At 32.7% G+C, this 19,547-nt stretch overlaps 1 protein-coding gene and 1 long non-coding RNA gene across 2 annotated transcripts; one reads left to right on the forward strand and one right to left on the reverse strand.

Annotated features, from left to right (window-relative positions):
- Positions 1–8,103: 8,103 nt before the first annotated feature.
- Positions 8,104–14,029, reverse strand: LOC134697206 (uncharacterized). The gene is made up of 4 exons (XM_063559318.1): positions 13,850–14,029; positions 10,412–10,516; positions 9,480–9,592; positions 8,104–8,386 (listed from the first exon to the last, which is right to left on the reverse strand). Exons 1-4 carry the CDS (start codon positions 14,021–14,023, stop codon positions 8,269–8,271), a joined length of 510 nt encoding a protein of 169 aa, XP_063415388.1. The 5' UTR covers positions 14,024–14,029; the 3' UTR covers positions 8,104–8,268.
- A 2,247-nt stretch (positions 14,030–16,276) lies between these two features.
- On the forward strand, positions 16,277–19,454 carry LOC134695899 (uncharacterized). Its single transcript, XR_010102859.1, has 3 exons — positions 16,277–16,382; positions 18,592–18,720; positions 19,348–19,454. It is a non-coding gene; the product is annotated as an uncharacterized LOC134695899 (long non-coding RNA).
- Positions 19,455–19,547: the final 93 nt, after the last annotated feature.

The following is a 19,547-nucleotide window of genomic DNA, read 5'->3' on the forward strand; positions in this document are numbered from 1 at the left end:
TATCAAAAGCTGGCCATTCAATCTGTAACGTAGGACTGCTTCACTGTTTCAATAATGGTGTACTACATAAAAAAAATATAGATAAATTACCGGTATAGTCACTAAAATCAAAATCAATTAAAACATTCCATGGTGAAAAAAATAAACAAAACCGAAAAAAGTAAAGTCAACAATGCTGAAATAAATCTTTTTTTTTTTTATAACAGTTCAAAATTATCGAATTTACAAATATATCTTAAATAAACAAAAAAAAACATTGTGACAGTCGCGTTACAAAAGGAGTTTGTATTTTAGTTGTATAACGAAATAACGTTTAACAAGTTAAGAATGTTGTGGGCCCAAGATAAGTAATAATATACACACACAAGTCAATATCCCCCATTTGCATTCACAATTTTATCATTCTATTTTGCATGTTCACTTTTGTAAAGCATGCATATAAAAGTTAAGTTACGCTAATTTTGTTTAACTGTGATGTGAATTAAAATAAGTTACGATTACCGTACATGTAACAAGTCCATGTCTTCTAAAATCCAATACATGTAGATAATGCTAATGAGAATGAAAAGAGATATAGTCTTTGATGCATGCGGGAGCACAATAACACATTTCAATAAAAATAGTACAATACTATTTGTAACGTTTGGACACCATTACATATGTAGGACGTAAACTGAAGTATGATATTATTTTCCAATACTGCACATCTTATCCCTATTTATTTAGAACTAGGTAATTCTGACGTGAGGTGGGTGTACATTCCACTGTTATCCTAACTTACAATGATATCTAATATATATAGGTAAATATACACTCTAAAATGCATGCTCATGGTGCAATTTTTACTCCCGCAGAGGGTAAAAAAAATCATTAGAATACGCCTTAAAACTATTGGCAAATATTAGCATTTTCCTCTTAATAAAGCGATTGAATCAACTTGTGACTTTTTTCAGGACATATTTTGGCGGGAGTTTGCGAATGATCGTCGAATGTGAGTGTTCATACTTTGACCTTCAGTAATGAAGCAGTCGGTGCTTTTGTTAATATTAAAAAAAAAAGGACATTTCAATTTTATTTCAATTTTATCTAGAAGACATAGACTGTATTTCTTTAAACTTGGTGACGTTATTTCAGAGACTTTTAAAAGAATTATTTAATCTTTCAAAAAGATAAACTAAATCAATGTCTCTTATCACGGACTTAAGCGATAAATCGCAACAAAACAGAGAACTGTCGCTGACCTAGACGTAGGTTGCTGCATCTTATTATTTTTTTTTGTTTAAAATTTTATAAGCTTAAGTAAAACAAAAAAATCAAAGCTCATACCACCATATGTATTGACATGAGATATACTGTTCCGAGATACCACATAGCACGTTATACAGACACCACATAGCACGTTATACAGATACCACATAGCACGTTATACAGATACCACATAGCACGTTAAACAGATACCACATAGCACGTTATACAGATACCACATAACACGTTATACAGATACCACATAGCACATTATACAGATACCACATATCACGTTATACAGATACCAAATAGCACGTTATACAGATACCACATAGCACATTATACAGATACCACACAGCACGTTATACAGATACCACGTTATACAGATACCACATAGCACATTATACAGATACCACACAGCACGTTATACAGATACCACACAGCACGTTATACAGATACCACATATCACGTTATAAAGGGAGACGACAAGACAACATGTAAATTAATTTAAGAGAAACCCAACGGCCTGATTAACTTCAAAATGAGTATTGCCAGAATGCAGTACTTGAGTGGTAGAAAAATTGTTCAATTCCATTTTCATTAAAGTTTGTAGTACTTAAATCGGAAGAAGTTCTTGCTCACAACACTGATGCGATGACATTGCTTTTATGAGTCAAGTCACTAGTGTGTCACAGAAGTGCATTTTAATACTATTCGTTCCTGTCTATATATAGCTTTAATTGTACAGGTTTTCAAATAAATTCTCGAATAGATGTAACATTCTGTTAGAAATTGAAATTTATCATTTTAAATAACTTGCATGGTTGAAAAATATTGAAATATTTATTTTTTCATTTCACAAGTACAACGACTGACTCGTTCGAGATGTTACTTAACTATCGACATAATCCTAAGACTAAGAATTGGCAATGTATTATGATACTTACATTTCTAAATGCTAACTTCCAAAACAAATTGCAATTCATGCATGGATGTCGATGAACCTAATCAAAACATTCACTACGTACTGTCAAGTTTATCCATCCGATAAGTTAGTATTATAATTTATGTAAATTTTACATTATATTTGATTCTTTTATTAAATTTCAAGACTGTTCACATTAGACTTCTTAATAACATTCCAATACGAACACAATGTTCAGACGTATTTTACACATAAACAAATTGTTGATCACAAATCCTCACAAAAAAACAATGTTGATTTTGTAATAGTAATCTCAAGATTTAGACCCAACAACAAAGTTTTAATTCGTTTAATTCCCCAAAACACTAAATCTGTTTAGTCTTTAACATTTGACTTTTACTGCGGTGTAATGTTAATACCCAGTATTTAATCCATCAACTTCTAGTTAACTGTTTTAAATGGCTATTAAGAGTATTAAATACTTGACCAGTTTATCATTATTTTACTGTACATACAACAGTGATTCGATAATGCCTTCTTATTAAACAAAAGAACGTGAAGGTACCAGTTCTTTTATTGGCTATTACACGCCCAATTTAAGAAACCAGTCACCCGAATACGAAAGAAATAACTTTTCCTTATCTAAAATAAATTATCGTTATATTAGGCAAAGCCAAGAAAAAGAAGTTTCATGTTCTTCATTTCGCTGGTCTCATAATATGATAGTTGCATGATAGGGGTGGTGAAAGTAATTGCCCTCCAAGACACACCTTCGTTGGCCAAGGGTTACGATCCAGTCCCTTTCTGTTCTAACCCTTGTCTAACGAAGATGTCCAAGATGGTGACTTAAGAATTATCATAGCTAGCGAGCGCGTACAATACAGTAGCGACAACACTCTTACTGCCATTTCAGATTATTGTTATATCTGGTTGTTTATTTTGGGCATGTTTATATATATATAATATATTAACCCCCTAATTCAGATCGAGTATATCATTTACCATCCGCCTAGCAGCTAATCCCTATAGGGTTAATGTTCAATGTCACAAATAGGTTATACTCATTCACTATCATGAGTGGATCTGATGCTGTTCCGTTGGCTCAGGGTTTTGTCTTTTATTTGTTGAATCCAAAATATATTTTACAAGTAAAGAAAACTAGGAAAATATTGTCCCCTATTTTATTGATAATATACCAGATCAAAGGTATTACAGAATCACAAATTCCTTGTCTGAAAATTGTCTCATTCGATGTAAGAATTTTGTATAAAAATTCATCATACATACCAGGATTAAAATTTTATATTTGCGTCAGACGAGCATTTCGTCTACAAATGACAAACGGCCAAATAAAGTACGAAGCTGAAGAGCGTTGAGGACCAAAAATTCACAAAGTTTTACCAAATACAGCCAGGGACGATCAATTCATTTGAATGGGGACATGTAGTTGGACCCCCCTTTTTTTGTCATGGGTTAGGACCCCCCTCCCCCCCTTTTTTTTAAATGGCTGGATCCGCCCCTGTACAGCTAAGGTAATCATTTGAACGAAATGATAAGAATCACTAATACTAATATTCATTTTTCTGGCCTGTCTGAAATTTAACCTTTAAAATCTTTAGCTGATATTTTAAAACAAAACATGCGAGAAATTCTGAGGTGAAATAAAACAATAGATCTAAATACCAAAACGAGAGATAGACATCTAAAGAAAGAGAATGTCATTTCTGCTCTGTCATTATGCTAATATAACAATTACTAACACTTTAACAATCATTACTTTGACACAAATCTTTTCACTTCGTTTGACATATTGATTTATTTTAATTAGAAAAAATAATGCGGGTTAATCTAAATAGATCACCGTATATTTTTTATATATTCTTATAATAATATAAAGTTGTTAAAATTTTAAAATAAATAAAAATATCGAGTTGATAAATAAATGTAGCACTCCATGCATTGAGTTTCGCGAATTCAGCATTGCCTGTTGCTTGATAATCGTTTAGGTGGCAAAAGTAAGACACTCAATCACCTAGAATGCAGATCTCTAGATCATGCTTAATAAAATTCCTGGAAGGTTGGAGTCACCACCATCTACTATCAATGCATTTTTTGTTACACTTGTCTGTTCTTCGAGGCTTTCTGTTTTTGCTGATTTTAGTTGCAGTTTGATAAAGATACGTTTCTTTGTCCCCAGCAGGACTTATTTTAGGCAACACAAATTCTCAATTCAGACACAGGTATGCTAAGATGGTCGCCGTTTGTAGCTGTTTGCTCCTCCTTGTATAATACGATCGATTCTGTATATATTATATTCTAGTGGAAATATTTGTTCATTCTGTTATAGGGGACTCTATCCATGGTTCTATACCCAGGACAAAAATTGGTTTGAAGCTTTCAACTAGGTTTTTCACTAGTCCTTGTTTTGATTTAATGGATTGAAATTTAGTCAGCATCTTGATTTGTATTGTTTTTGAAACTGATTGTAAATTCTTCTGGTTCTTTCTCTAAGGTGTGGATACATGAATAGGTTTGAGGCAGTTATAAAGAAGTGGACTCTGGTGCGAAAGTTATTGAATAAATTTGAGGTGAATAGTACATGTATTATATACCCCTGGAAAAAGTATTGCAACACTTCCATTGAAAATAATGTAAAATGACATGATTTTAAAATGTGTATGTAATATAATTTGAGTTCTACCAAAGACTTAATCCGTTTATGTTTTCAAATCGTAGAGTAGAAGGGCAAAAGCTCACTTGATTTTGATTTTCAGTTCGAATACAGACCGTGAAAGTGTGGCCTATCGATCCTTTTGACTTTAAGAGTTTTAAGCAAGAGGTGTCAGAAAAGTTACCACAGGGATAACTGGCTTGTGGCAGCCAAGCGTTCATAGCGACGTTGCTTTTTGATCCTTCGATTTCGGCTCTTCCTATCATTGTGAAGCAGAATTCATCAAGCGTTGGATTGTTTAGCCACTTACTTTCTATCCAATATTAATGCTACATCGATAGAACATAAGAACTGCACGTTAATAGTTTTTCGCGTTTTTCTTTGGTTATTTTCTTCGGTATAGAAGGCAAGAAAAAGCTTCAATAATCTTTTTAGTACAACTCTGATGACGCGTCTCTGTAGTCTTAATTTTGCCTGAAATGTAAGTTAATGACACGTATTCAATTTTAAACCACGAACGAAATAAAAGTATTTGGTAAAACCCCAATTATACACATTCTACAATTATGTAATTTTACATTGCTGTCAATGGAAGCGTGCAATAAATTTTACAAGCATACCAAGTTAGAATTTGGGCAGTCGCAAAGAAGGCAATCCCAGCCTATGCAACTGTCGTCGGCTAAGATATTGCATGTTCATGAGCTAATGGATTGGCAGGAGACATGACACCACTTGTAGAATAAGAATAAGAGAAATGGACCAGACGAAGTAACTGTCCGAGGAACTAACCATGCCAATGCGAAAACATTCAATCTCAGACATTGTCTGTCATGAAATATTCGCTACTGTACATTGACCAATCAATTATCAACTAGTCTAACTACGATATGGCTGTTTGTTTGTCCAATACTTTCAGCAGAGGATTTTGTAAACAGTCAACGGGGTAGGAGGGCGGATTTGAGTGGAATAAGATGTCAAACTTCAACTGGAAACCTAATGAAATTTACTATTTCAATGTGCTGTAATGCATGCAGAGGCACAGGGACTTCCGAAATAAATAGGGAATGTTTCCATAAAGACACAGATGATACCTCAGCAAGCATATAACGTTGTAAAAGGACATTACTCGAGAACTGTAAAATGATATTGCTAAAAAGTCGAACTTAAACTGCATTCAGTGGTAATAAGCATTATATACATTTCATTAAATTTAGTTGAGACAAACTTGGAGCAGGATCTGCTTACCCTTCCATAACACTTCAGATCACCCCCAGTTTTTGGTAGAGTTCGTGTTGTTTAGTCTTTAGTGTTCTATATTATTTCATGTGTACTATTATTTGTGTTAGTCTTTCCTTTTTAGCCATGGAGTTGTCGGTTTATTTTCGATCTATGGGATCTTTTACCCCACTTTTAAAAGTAAGAGAACGGAAACGAAAAATTTCAGCAGTTTTTCAATTTGTAAAGTGGCATAACCCTAGAATCAAAGTGCTTGTAATCTCTGAATGGTAAAGATTGCTTTAATTTATTTTATTTATCAGTGGGAAGTAAAATGAATATTTCTTTGTATAAAGCATTGGTTGATTCAACTTACATTCTTAACAAAGAAAGATAACTCCAATTTTTAAAGAAGATTTAAACAAGAGCACACTGAAATGTATTACCTTCTTTACTAATCGTTGTTATGATGTTGAGTCTTAAATACAAAGCTTTACTTCAAGTTAACTATCACAAATTTTGCATGATCCAAGAAAATGAGGTCGAGGTTATATATAACTGACAAGCAATGCATCTACAGCTTATAATCATGCAATACACTATAGTCGACCTATTGATTGTAGTTTCAAAGAAACAGACTCAACCAAGAAAACTAAACATTGAACCATGAAAATGAGGTCTAGGTCCGATGACACCTTGACAGGCAGACATGTACATATTCCAATACATTAAATATAGAAAATCTATTGCTTATAGTTTGATCAGACCAACACAAGAATTTAACCAATGAAGGTGAAAATGCGGTGAAGGTGAAATGAAACATAAGAGACAGACATGCACATCATCAAAATACAGTTTAACTAGTGATAGTGTTAGGAAAAAAAAAAACTTGACTATATAACCACTGAACCATGGAAATTAGGTCATGGTTAGACGACACCTGCAAGTTGGACATATATACCTAACAATCATTCCATAAACTGAATTTACAAGACCTATTGCTTAAAGTATGGACTTTTTCATATTTTCAAACATGAAAATGGGGCCAAGACACTGTAAACTTCCTCGCATAAGGCATTTACCTCCTGAAATATAAAAGCTGTATAGAAATACATTTTTTGTAGTTCTGATATATATCAAAAGACCCATGATGTCCAATCCTTTAATATGCCGGGCAAGACAATAAAATATGTAAATAAGGGCATTTTTAAAACATTTCATTTTCATAGATATAGGAAGATGTGGTGTGAGTGCCAATGAGACAACTCTCCATCCAAATAACAATTTAAAAATTAAACCATTATAGGTTAAAGTACGGCCTTCAACACGGAGCCTTGGCTCACACCGAACAACAAGCTATAAAGGGCCCCAAAATTACTAGTGTAAAACCATTCAAACGGGAAAACCAACGGTCTAATCTATATAAACAAAACGAGAAACGAGAAACACGTATATATTACATAAACAAACGACAACTACTGTACATCAGATTCCTGACTTAGGACAGGTGCAAACATTTGCAGCGGGATTAAACGTTTTAATGGGCCCAAACCTTCTCCCTTTTTCTGAAACAATAGCATAACATCACAACATATAAAAACATGTATACATTTGTAGCCCTTAAGACATTCAATGACAATCAGAAATGTACTATTTTTTAGGGGCCAGCGGAAGCATGCCTTTGGGTGCAGAATTTCCTCACTGTGTTGAACACCAATTGGTGGCCTTTTGTTGTGTTATGCTCTTTTTGACACATTTCCTTTTTCCATTCTCAATTTTATCCAGTTCAAAGAGAGGCTGTTAGCAAAAAGACAAGGGACTAAACCAGAACACACATTATTCGTTATCAGCAAACAAGTCTTTTCTCTTAGCAGAAGCATCAAATTTTAAGTCTGGTTTGTCCAGACTGAGGCTCAAACTTGTGACCTCCCCTACATAAGGCAAACATGATACCACAAGGACACTGAGATAGTAAATTAGGCTGAAGAACTGATACCACAAGACCACTAAGGGAGTTTTAAAGGCTGAAGAATTGACAACACAAGCATGATGTTTTATATAGTTTTACTGACATTAAAGATGTTAAATTAGCACTATAATGGGAGCTGGGTAGAATGTATATCACAGTCCTGCATGTATACAATCAAAACAAAGGACATAAACATAAATTGCTGTCAAACAGGAGAGATTACTGTCTTTAGAATTTGGAAAGTCATTCGTATACCATGGGTGCATCTATAAGGGAATAAGTGATGACCTCCTCAGGTTTGAACCACAGATCTATTTCTCTCTTGGCACTTTCTACAGCATCACTACCGTGACATATATTTCTGAAAGAAAAAAAAATAATATAAACTACAATATTTAGTATATGTTTAATAAGTTAAAGTAGTGTTTTTTCTCATCATTGTCTCATAAAGGGTATTGCTGAAACAAAAGTTGATAAGCATTTCTTTTTCTTGTATTTGTTACTTTTGTCACAAACAAAAACAAGAGGCGATCACAACGACAGCAAACCGGATTTATTAACATTTATTTGTGTCCTGGCAATATCACAAGAACCATAACTCCTGAACGGTAATAGTCAAAATAGACATTATTGAACTTGACCTCCATTTTGTCATCAGTAACAACATATTAAAATTTGAAATATTTGGTTGAACCGTTCATGAGTAAATGTACGGACATGACTGGCAACACCATTTTTCAATCTTTCAAGAACCATAACTCCTGAACGGTAAAAGTCAAAATCATCATTATTATACTTGACCTCTATTTTGTCATCAGTAACAACATATTAAAATTTGGGAAGCTTTGGTGGAACAGTTCATGTGTAAATGCACGGACACGACTGTAAACGTTATTTTTCAATCTTTTAAGAACCATAACTCCTGAACGGTAAAAGTCAAAATCGTTATTATTCAACTTGACCTTCATTTTGTTGTATATCACAACATATTAAAATTTTAAAAGCTTTGGTTGAGTGGTTCATGAGTTAATGCACGGACAACATTTGGTTGCCGCCTGACTGCCATCAGTACATCCCCAGATCAATAACCGACATTTTTGTCACAAAAATCCAGTTAAAAACTGTTGGTAAAAGAAGACAAGTTTCAACCATGGCGATTAAAAACTTCCTCTATAACTTCTTCATAGTCAATATTTATATACAATGATATTCTAATGCTGAAAAAGGTCATAATTTTTAAAGGTGTATATGAAACTATTAATATAATACAAGAGTACCAGCAAATTAATCATTTTCTCAACTTTTCTTTTTCACATATTTTGTATGTACATTGTAAGCTGTCCAAATGTCCTGCTCTACAAGTTCCAACACAGTTGATGTTAAATTATTATTCAAATTTACCGTTCTGAAGTAGAATTTGATCTTAACAATAACAAGTTTTCCTTGTGACCTACCTTCCAAGATCAACACAATAATCTCCACGAATTGTTCCTGGGGCAGAGGCTAAAGGATTTGTTTCACCCAACATTTTACGTCCAGTTTTCACAACATCTTTGCCTTCAAATACCTGTAGAAATACAGTAAAGGCTGATTATTAAGGAAAAAAAAGTTTTTGAGCACGACATGAAGTAAATTATTACATGGGTAACATACTTACAATAAAAAGAAATTCCTGATATCACAGTAATAAATCATGTTAATTTCTCATTTTGTCCATTTAAAAAAAATCACAATACTAAATGCAGGAAATAATATTTGAATTTACAGTACTTTTCAAGTCCATTCAGGTCTTTACTTAAACCCATTTAGCCTTTATGTCTGAGATTTGGCATCCATACTATTATTTTTTTTTTCAAAATTTCCTATCTAAAAACCTTATAGACCATACCATTTTTAATTACTTTGATTGCTTCCTAAAATACCAATTTCAATAATCAATAATTAAAGATCGAAACATATTTATATAAAACCAGTGTTGCATGATTTGACCAAATACCCAATGACACAGGAAGGTATCATAATGACCTTCTAATTGGTAAAAAGATAGTGATACAAGTAAACGAGCGAAAAACATTTTGCCAGTTAGGATCAACAGGTTGTACCATTTTCCCAAATTCTGCTATTTTAAAAAGTCCATTGATAACTACAAGCTGGCAAGGCTGGTTTCTGTAGCTTACTTATTCTGTTGTACAGTACTAAAGTCTTCATGAAGTTTAAACCAACATAATACATTGTAATATTTTTAAATTCTATTGCACAATAATTTCAGATTTTAAAATCAAAAAGTTTTTGATAAAAGACTTTTGTAAATATCATAAAGGATCAGTACATGTATGGGACATTGAAATAATCAAATAATTCTGTAAACCAATGAAAGAAGACTTACACAAGCACACACTGGTCCAGAAGTGGACATATATTCTACCAACCCATTGAAGAAAGGTTTGCTTGATAAATCAGCATAGTGCTTCTGCATAAATTCTTTGGATGGCTGAAATATAAACATTACAAATTATTTGCATGTATAATTTAAATAACAATTATTGAAATAGCCTTCCTTTAAATCTTTAATGTATTCATGATGTACATTAAGCTCTATTCAAATAACCTTTTTGCATTTTTTATTTAAATTGAAACAACATACTGCTTTTTTGTTTGTAATCATTTAACATCTTCTTAACTGTAGCAGGTGACTAGAGTCGTGCAGCCACTATCATTACCACTTAACTGAGGGATCATGATTGGTGATCAGCCAGGCAGGTAAGCATGAGAGGTCCCTAATTAGCAAAGTAGGCAACATTTTTGCCTTTAATCTAGATATGAGAATGTACATTTGTACATGAATCTCCTTTGTCTTTTTCCCTAGTTAAGGATGATGATTCCATCCCATTACTTGCTTTCTACATTAGCTAAAGCCAAGGAGTGATTTACTTTGTCTTTTACAGCTGTTCACGACTGAAAAACTTGCAGGTTTAAAATCAATAAGTCAAACATCAATTCATGTTGGTTGTTGCAAAGATGCGAACCCTTTTTTGACACAATCATTAACTACTTATCAAATTTTCCGTAATTTTGAAGTTTTCGGTAATCATTCAAAAAGCACCAACAGAAATTACTGATGAGATGTTGCAAAGAGGGATATGACTCACAAATGGTCAAAGTGATGGTAAGGGTGAACTTACCTAAATTCCTACTTGATCTGAGTTTAGCATTGACAAGTTTCAAAACATTTGGCGAGTCCAACTTAAATTAGAGTACATTAACGGTTTATGATTTAAAACCATAATAGGGACGTATGAAAGGATGCTTCTGAAGAGGAATATAATTTGAACATTCTTTTGAGACGCCATAATCATTTGGACTAGGTAATCAAACCTACTGTTAACAAGGATTTGTATAGTTGTCTTGAAATGCTATATTTTTTGCTTTGAACCTGGTCTAGTCCGAGATTACTTTGAAGTCCAACGCCTGTTTGCCAGACAAGCTGGGGCAGTGGCACGTCAGAGTTCGTCCCATATCAAAAAGTGGATATTTGCCCATCCAAAACAGATGCGCTGCTTTGTCGCTTCTGGTGAAGATTGACAGCCTTGGAATTATATAAATCGGGCATCAATCTGTTCATTTTTCATGTATCTCTTCATTTATGTAAGTTTCACCTACCTACCAACCTTTATTTTTCCATATTTTAACAGTTTTCACAGAGGCCCATTGATTTCAGTATTTTGCCTTTCATTTTCAAAGATTATCAAGTGACCATGAGAAAACAGTGATGATTTATGCAAATTACGGATCTCCTGTAGTTGGTGATCGCAATACTGGTATACCAGTATTGTCCACAATACTGGTATAAAAATTTTGTACCAGTATTGTAATTTTTTATAAAAAAACAACAATACTGGTACATTACTGATATACCAGTATTGTAGTTGTATTGTTGACTAGACTATATTGAAGATGAAAGGAAGATTAAATAAACTCAAAAAGATTTTAGAGGATATAATTGACATCAATTAACAACCAGTTGAAAGTCATTACTATACTTGCATAAATAAACAAAGTATTATTGAAATTAACTCATATCATCATTATCATTTAAACAATTGCTAATAATTTTATCATATTTCTATATTTTATTCAATAGAGAAAATAAAATAAAAGATTATTATCTGAGTAATTATTTAATAAATTCAAGCAAATTATGAGACTTAAATACTGTTATATCAGCATTTACTTGTATGCCATCACATATTTTGACAGATATTTCAATACATGTATACATTTTTTGTGTACTAAGATCATATGCATTTGTTTGACTGTCTTTATTTTCTTATTAATCTTTCACAACAAAAGATATCAAAATTATTCATTAATATTTTATTATAAAAAGTTGCTTTAAATGAGAACCTGGTTATAATCAAATTACATGTACCTAGTTCTAGTTTGTCTACATGAAATTGAATGTTAAGGGTTGAAGCAGTTGATTCAGAACCATGGACAATACAATTAGTAGCAGATACATCTATATCTACAGTACTGGTACAAATACTTATACTAGACCAGCACTCTGACAGTAAGAGAGCTGAACAGATGCTATCTGAAATAGATTGTAATCTAGTAAGCGTCAGAGAAAGTTCACAGAGACTGAATACCAAATACCAATATAGGAAGGGGGAGGGGTTGCAGAAATCACATCTGAAGAAGAAATAGACAATACCAATGCTGATGATACATAAGCTATAACAGCTTTAATGTCAATATAAAATTCACTATTAAAATATACTGCATGAATTTTTAAAAGAGAGAACTGAAAGAAAACATAGAAGAAAGTACAGAGTTTGTTGAAATGCTGAGACAGTACAGTTCCACATCAGAAGATTTAAAACTTTATTTGATGACAATCACAGTGTACCATCTACATGTATGGCATCATTAGTTAAACACAATCATTCCTAATAAATGTCATCTGTTAATTTCATTATGCATATATGTAAAAACACAATACTGGTACAATACTGGAATACAATACTGGTACAAAATTTTTATACCAGTATTGTGGACAATACTGGTATACCAGTATTGCGATCACCAACTACAGGAGATCCCAAATTACCATAATGTAACACCTCGTTCATTTACCATACAAGTTATCTAAATGTCTGAGAGCTTCAGATTGTAACGTGGTCTGAACTAAATGTTTCATACAGATCTCCTGTAATGGAGGTGAAAAATCTTGGTAGGATTCTAAGTGATAACATCGATCTCCTTAAAAGATGACCACGAACTCTCTCATAACTTGACCTCTATTTGAAAGTGAAAGTCAAAATCAATGGGTCTCTGTGAAAACTGTTAAAATATGGAAAAAAATAAGGTTGGCAAGAAGGTGAAACTTACAGAAATGAAGAGATAAATGAAAAATGAAGAGATGGATGCCAAATTCATATAATTCCAAGGCCGTCAGTCGGTACCAGAATCGACGAAGCAGCCCATTTGTTTTGTGTGGTCAAATATCCACTTTTTGATATGGGACGAGCTCTGACGGCCCCAGCTTGTCCGGCAAAACAGTCGTTGGACGTCAGAGTAATCTTGGACTAAACCTCGTCCAAATAATTATGAAGTTTTGAAGGCGTCAAAGAAAAAAATATAATAGCCCGGACTACTTTGAACCCTGCGCAGAAAGGCTTCAAGTTGTCTTTAATAGAAATATTTATGCGTGTCATCCAACGGATTAAACTGTATATATGGAGCACACATGAAACTCATCTCCCAAAACAAGATATTTTCCATAATTAGTGGATTTGACATTTCGCAAAAAAAAATTTCTCACCTGAACTAATTTACATGCAACCAGTTTATAGCCTCTATTGTTAAATCTTTTGATGATTTCGCCAGTTAACCCTCTTTGTACACCATCAGGTTTAACCATGATGAAAGATCTTTCGGTGTTGGCAGCCATTTCTGATGAAAATTGTGAGAAAATGGCTAAGAGGGTAGCAACCATGTGGCAGAAAAGGTTGGTGTTGGAAGGGATAGCGTAGAAGTAGATATGAATATTCATGTACACTCGGAAGTTCTCTTAACGGAAGTAAATATGGGTCGTGCTAAAACAAGTAAACAAAATAGAAAAACGCACGCGCACATGCACGTGGGGACATCTATGAGAAGAAAGACTATATATTACAGATTACTTATGATTACAATTATTATATTTAACATGATTGAACAAAGCTAATAACATTTTAAATATATAGATTCTAACTGGGTACGATGATGAGTTAAGTTACGTTAGAGATCGTTAGAACACAGGAGTTTGGAATTTCGAGAGAAGCTCTACTGTGATAATCGACTTTATATTTTTACCCCCTTATTGATAGGATTTCAAACTCCTGTTCTTAGACATTTACAAGAAGTTCAGGTCACAGTAGTATAATTGAACGGACTTTTGTTAATTTAAAGGTAAATTAATAGATCAGCTCTAGTGTGAGATGATTTCCAAATGTTTTCAAATATCAATGCTATGTACATATACATATAAGTTTAACAATGTTTTAATAACCAAAAACCATGCCAGGAAGTTAATGATTGGACCTATTGTCATGATTTTCTTTTTATTTTCTCTTTCATCCTTTTTTTCAAATTTTTTAAACATGGCCAGAAATTTTTAACATGCATGTATTTAAGAATTGACGTATTTACACTTGTATGCAAATTTGTCCGCCATTACATAAAATCACACAGGTTCCCGTAAACTTTGATATCATTATTCAAAACATTTGATGTTACAACTAAAATGTGATTGTTGCATGACGTGAAAAGGTTATTCGGAGGTGATATAAGGTCATTTGGAGGCAATATACAGCTAAATACCAAGAGTGTAAACAGGTTTATTGAATGCTTCTATTTGGTAATTCATTGGGGTGTAAAAGTGTTGACAGTCCTAAGCGCTTCATTCTAAAAATGTGCGCACGGTCAACACTGTTACAACCCTATGAAGTTACAAAAAGAAGCATTCAATAATATAATTACATTTTTTAGCTATAATCATGAAAACACGAATTTAATAATAGTTTTATTTACTTCACCTAGCACTTTATTGTGAGACCACATGTTATCCTGAACGAAAGTTTTATTGAGTAATGCAATTGCTTAAGGAATAACATGTGATGTGCAGTTAGCCAATTAGAGTAAAGTATTATAATGAAACATACATCTGTTAACGTAATTATTAAATGTTAAAAGACTCCTTGAATCAATGTTACCTTGACATCATTTTTAAAAAAAAGTCTTTGTTTGCAACTTTTACCATGTACATCATATTTACATGAAGATATGTATATAATATTTTTTTCATTTCAGGTCAAAAATTAAATAAAATGTCTACCATTAACTTAAAATATCATCCAGATATTGAATCTGCTTATGCTGCAATTAGAAAGTATGAACTGGAGACCACTTCTAAGTACATATTATACTACAGAGAAGCTGGTTTCAATCAGAAAGGTAACTGTTTTGTCCCCTGCCACACAATGGCAGGAAATATATTTAATATTTTTAAAGCTTTTTTTTTCATCCTGCTAAATACAACAATACTCGTATATAGACCTTAACTTATTTGTAAAGTTCACAGCAGTAAGAAACATTAAGTTAAGGCAGAGTTATCTTCTTTCCTTTCATAAAGTTCATACAACAGGCTTGTTCTTATTGGTTTTGTAAATCCATTTAACAACAGAAAAAAGATATTGTGTTAAATTCTTTGATAATTACAAGTAAATTATAATTTTGATATATATATATACTTAACAGATAAATCATATTATTAAAGGAGGGATATTTGCAAAAAATACCATTCGAGAGAATGTTAATTTTCACGAGTCGTAAGGCGAGGGAAATTCATTCTCAAGACTAGTAGTTAACGTTAAAAAACACATTGATGATCGTGACATTACAAACGTCCAGTCAGATAGTGTATTTTTTGGCAAACAACACGGCATAGAGGGTAAAAAAGGCTTATCCTTTTTGCTTATACCTAGGCGGCGTTAAAAAATGAAAAATTTTCTTTTGATAACAGTAAATTGGTGAAAAATACACTGGCTATCAACCAATCAAAACCAAGGATTCTTACATAAGGTGTAATTAAGTCCAAAATTATATACCGGTAACGTGCGCTGGCAATATTGCATGTGCTTACAGGTTCAGTTTCTCTTGTAGACTTGGATAATTTGGACAAGAAAAAAATATGGTGGGATAACCATATCCCCTTTGATGGTATTCCGTATTGCCTTTTGGGGTCTGAAGTGTGGGACTGTCATCACGGGCCAGACAGACACGTGAATGATAAAAAGAAACTTGTTGCCAAAAAGGTATTTCAAAATTTTCTTTTTAGCAATAAAAATAAGAAATTTATTTATTAACTTGAAAGACATTGTACATTTTACAGATTAATGTGTTAAATACAAACTAAATATATATGTTCTTTTAATGTCTTCAATAGTTAATATATTTTAACAGTTTTGATTAGAATTAGTTTAATTTATAATACTCCTATCTCTTACATAGGTTTGGTAGATTCAAGGAAGTACATTGTGCAACCTTTGTACACTGGGTCCTATAAACAAGGTGATAGGTTGTGCTGCTGGAATAGGTCACCTTTTTCAGCTTGGAAATATTTGAATAGGGCGGTAAAACTATCAGAAATATTATTCAATAAAGTTCCCACAACTGCGTCAGTAATCTTTCTTGGTCAGTGTTTTATCAACCAATTTTCTCACATTTGACACTTTGTTATTCCACTTTTACATAACATTACATAGAAACCCAAATAATATTGGAAAAGAGATATAGGAAGATGTGTTGTGAGTGCCAATGAGACAACTCTCCATCCAAATAACAATTTATAAAAAAGTAAACCATTATAGGTCAATGTACGACCTTCAACATGGAGCCTTGGCTCACACCGAACAACAAGCTAAAAAGGACCCAAAAATTACTAGTGTAAAACCATTCAAACGGAAAAACCAACGGTCTAATCTCCATAAAAAATGAGAAACAACAAGAAACATGTATATATTACATAAACAAATGACAACAACTGTACATCAGATTCCTGACTTAGGACAGGTGCAAACATTTGCAGTGGGAATTAAAAGTTTTAATGGATCCAAACCTTCTCCCTTTTTGTCGAGCCTTCGATTTTTGTCGAAAAAGAGAGACTAAGCGATCCTACATTCCGTCGGCGGCGGCGGCCACAAATATTCACTCTGTGGTTAAAGTTTTTGAAATTTTAAAAACTTTCTTAAACTATACTGGATTACTTCCAAACATGGACAGAAGCTTGTTTATGATCTTAAGATAGTATCCAGAAATTAATTTTGTAAAAATAAATTCCATTTTTTCCGTATTTTACTTATAAATGGACTTAGTTTTTCTGCGGGTAAAAATTACATTCACTCTGTGGTTAAAGTTTTTAAAATTTCCATTACTTTCTTAAACTATCCTGGGTTTGTACCAAACATGGACAGAAGCTTGTTTATGATCATAAGAAAATATACAGAAGTAAATTTTGTAAAAAAATTAATCCATTTTTTCAATATTTTACTATTACAATGTATTAAATGGACTTAGATTTTCTGCCAAGAAACAACACATTCACTCTGTGGTTAAATTTAAAAAAAAATAATAACTTTCTTATACTACTTTTAATTTGTACCAAAGTTAGATAGAAGCTTGTTTATGATCAAAGCTAGTATTTAGATGGAAATTTTGTTAATATTTTGTACATGTGTATGTGTATTTTACTTATAAATGGATTTAGTTTTTTTTTCCAGTTAACATTACATACAGGCTGCAGTTAAAGTTTTTAAACATTTATTAGATTCATAAACTATCCTGGATTTTTTTCCAAACTTGGTCAGAAGCTTCTTACAATCAAAAGATTATATCAAGAATGATATTTTTAATTTTTTTTCCCTCATTTTTGTTGAGCCTGTGTTTTTCAGCAAAAGTAGGCGAGACACTGGGTTCCGCGGAACCCTTACAAATTTTGCTGAAAAAATAGCATAACATCACAACATAGAAAAACACATGACAAAATATCAATTGGCAGACTTAACTCAATCAAAAAACATAAATTAATACATAATAGGTATACGTTTTTGAAATTTAAATTTTATGAAAAGGGTGGGGTAACAGAAACCCAATGACACCCCCTTTCAATTAAGTATTGAAGTACGTGCATCTTAAAAAAATCAGTACCCTGAGATAACCTTTTAATACTAAGGAGTCAATGAATTAAATTTAGTATTTTATAAGTTGTTATATGTGAAACACCTATAATTAATTGTGATACATAAAATTGAGAATGGAAATGGGGAATGTGTCAAAGAGACAAAAACCTGACCATAGAGCAGACAACAGATGAAGGCCACCAATGGGTCTTCAATGTAGGGAAAAACTCCCGCACCTGGAGGTTTCCTTCAGCTGGCCCTTAACAAATATGTATACTAGTTAAGTGATAATATAGATGATACATGCATGGATGTTGTATGTGCATTTTTTCCATTTTTTTTACAGGATGAGATGGAAGAAGAACATCCATACACCAAAAATTCAAAGAAAAGGTTTTTAGTTCAGAGTACCAAGAAGATGGACTGCAAGTCACAGATCACTCTTAAAGCTGTTGTTAAGTTTCCTGACTTTAAGGTAAACTATTCTTTTTCTTTCTTAAAGTAACTATATTCCTTAAATGGAAGATACCTAAAATGTTACCAGGAAATGGTTGTTTATGTTGCTTAAAATTGTTATAACACTCAATTCATGGTATCCTGATGAACATGGAAAATTATAGTACGAGCATGCATTTTGTACTTAAGACACATATTCTTTTTATGCCCTTACCTACAATAGTAGAGAGGCATTATTTTTTCTGGTCTGTGTTTGTTCGTCCGTCTGTTAAAGGTTAAAGTTTTTGGTCGAGGTAGTTTTTGATGAAGCTTAAGTCCAATCAACTTGAAAACTTAGCACACATGTGCCTTATGGTATGATTATTCTAATTTAAATACCATTTGATTTTTTTCCCCATTTCACGGTCTATTGAACATGGAAAATGATAGTTCAAGTGGGGCATCCGTGCACATTCTTGTTCTTCATCTTCTTTTCCAATACATAGAATTACAGGTGGGGATATAATTAGTACTACAAGTAGAGTTTACTTTGTAGTAACTTTGAAAAGTACCTGTATAGCAATAATGTCCATTGTCCTATTATGACAAAAATGTTTATAGTTATTATTCATTTATATGAATATAAAAAACTGATCCATTGTTACAGGTTGATGGCCTTGATAGCACTTACAGGAGAAAAAAATGTGCATCCAACCTTAGAGCAGCCAATTTCAATCATGTAAAGAAAGACGTGAAGATTGTGTTAATTCTTCCTGATACCAAATCTCATCAGAATCATCTAATTGGTGAAGTAATGCATATATTTATCATCTTAATACAGTGCATACAAATAATGTAAAAATGTTT

This window comes from Mytilus trossulus, chromosome 14 (genome assembly GCF_036588685.1).
Source record: "Mytilus trossulus isolate FHL-02 chromosome 14, PNRI_Mtr1.1.1.hap1, whole genome shotgun sequence".
Taxonomy (NCBI): Eukaryota; Metazoa; Mollusca; class Bivalvia; order Mytilida; family Mytilidae; genus Mytilus; species Mytilus trossulus.

What these genes read in the sequence shown, in the direction of transcription:
- LOC134697206 (XM_063559318.1), bottom strand. Translation starts at nt 14,023, where the DNA reads ATGGTTGCTACCCTCTTAGCCATTTTCTCACAATTTTCATCAGAAATG. An exon ending in CTGGACCAGTGTGTGCTTGT is followed by an intron (nt 9,593 to 10,411) that starts GTAAGTCTTCTT and finishes GTATTTCTACAG; the next exon opens with GTATTTGAAGGCAAAGATGT. An exon ending in TATTGTGTTGATCTTGGAAG is followed by an intron (nt 8,387 to 9,479) that starts GTAGGTCACAAG and finishes TTTTTCTTTCAG; the next exon opens with AAATATATGTCACGGTAGTG.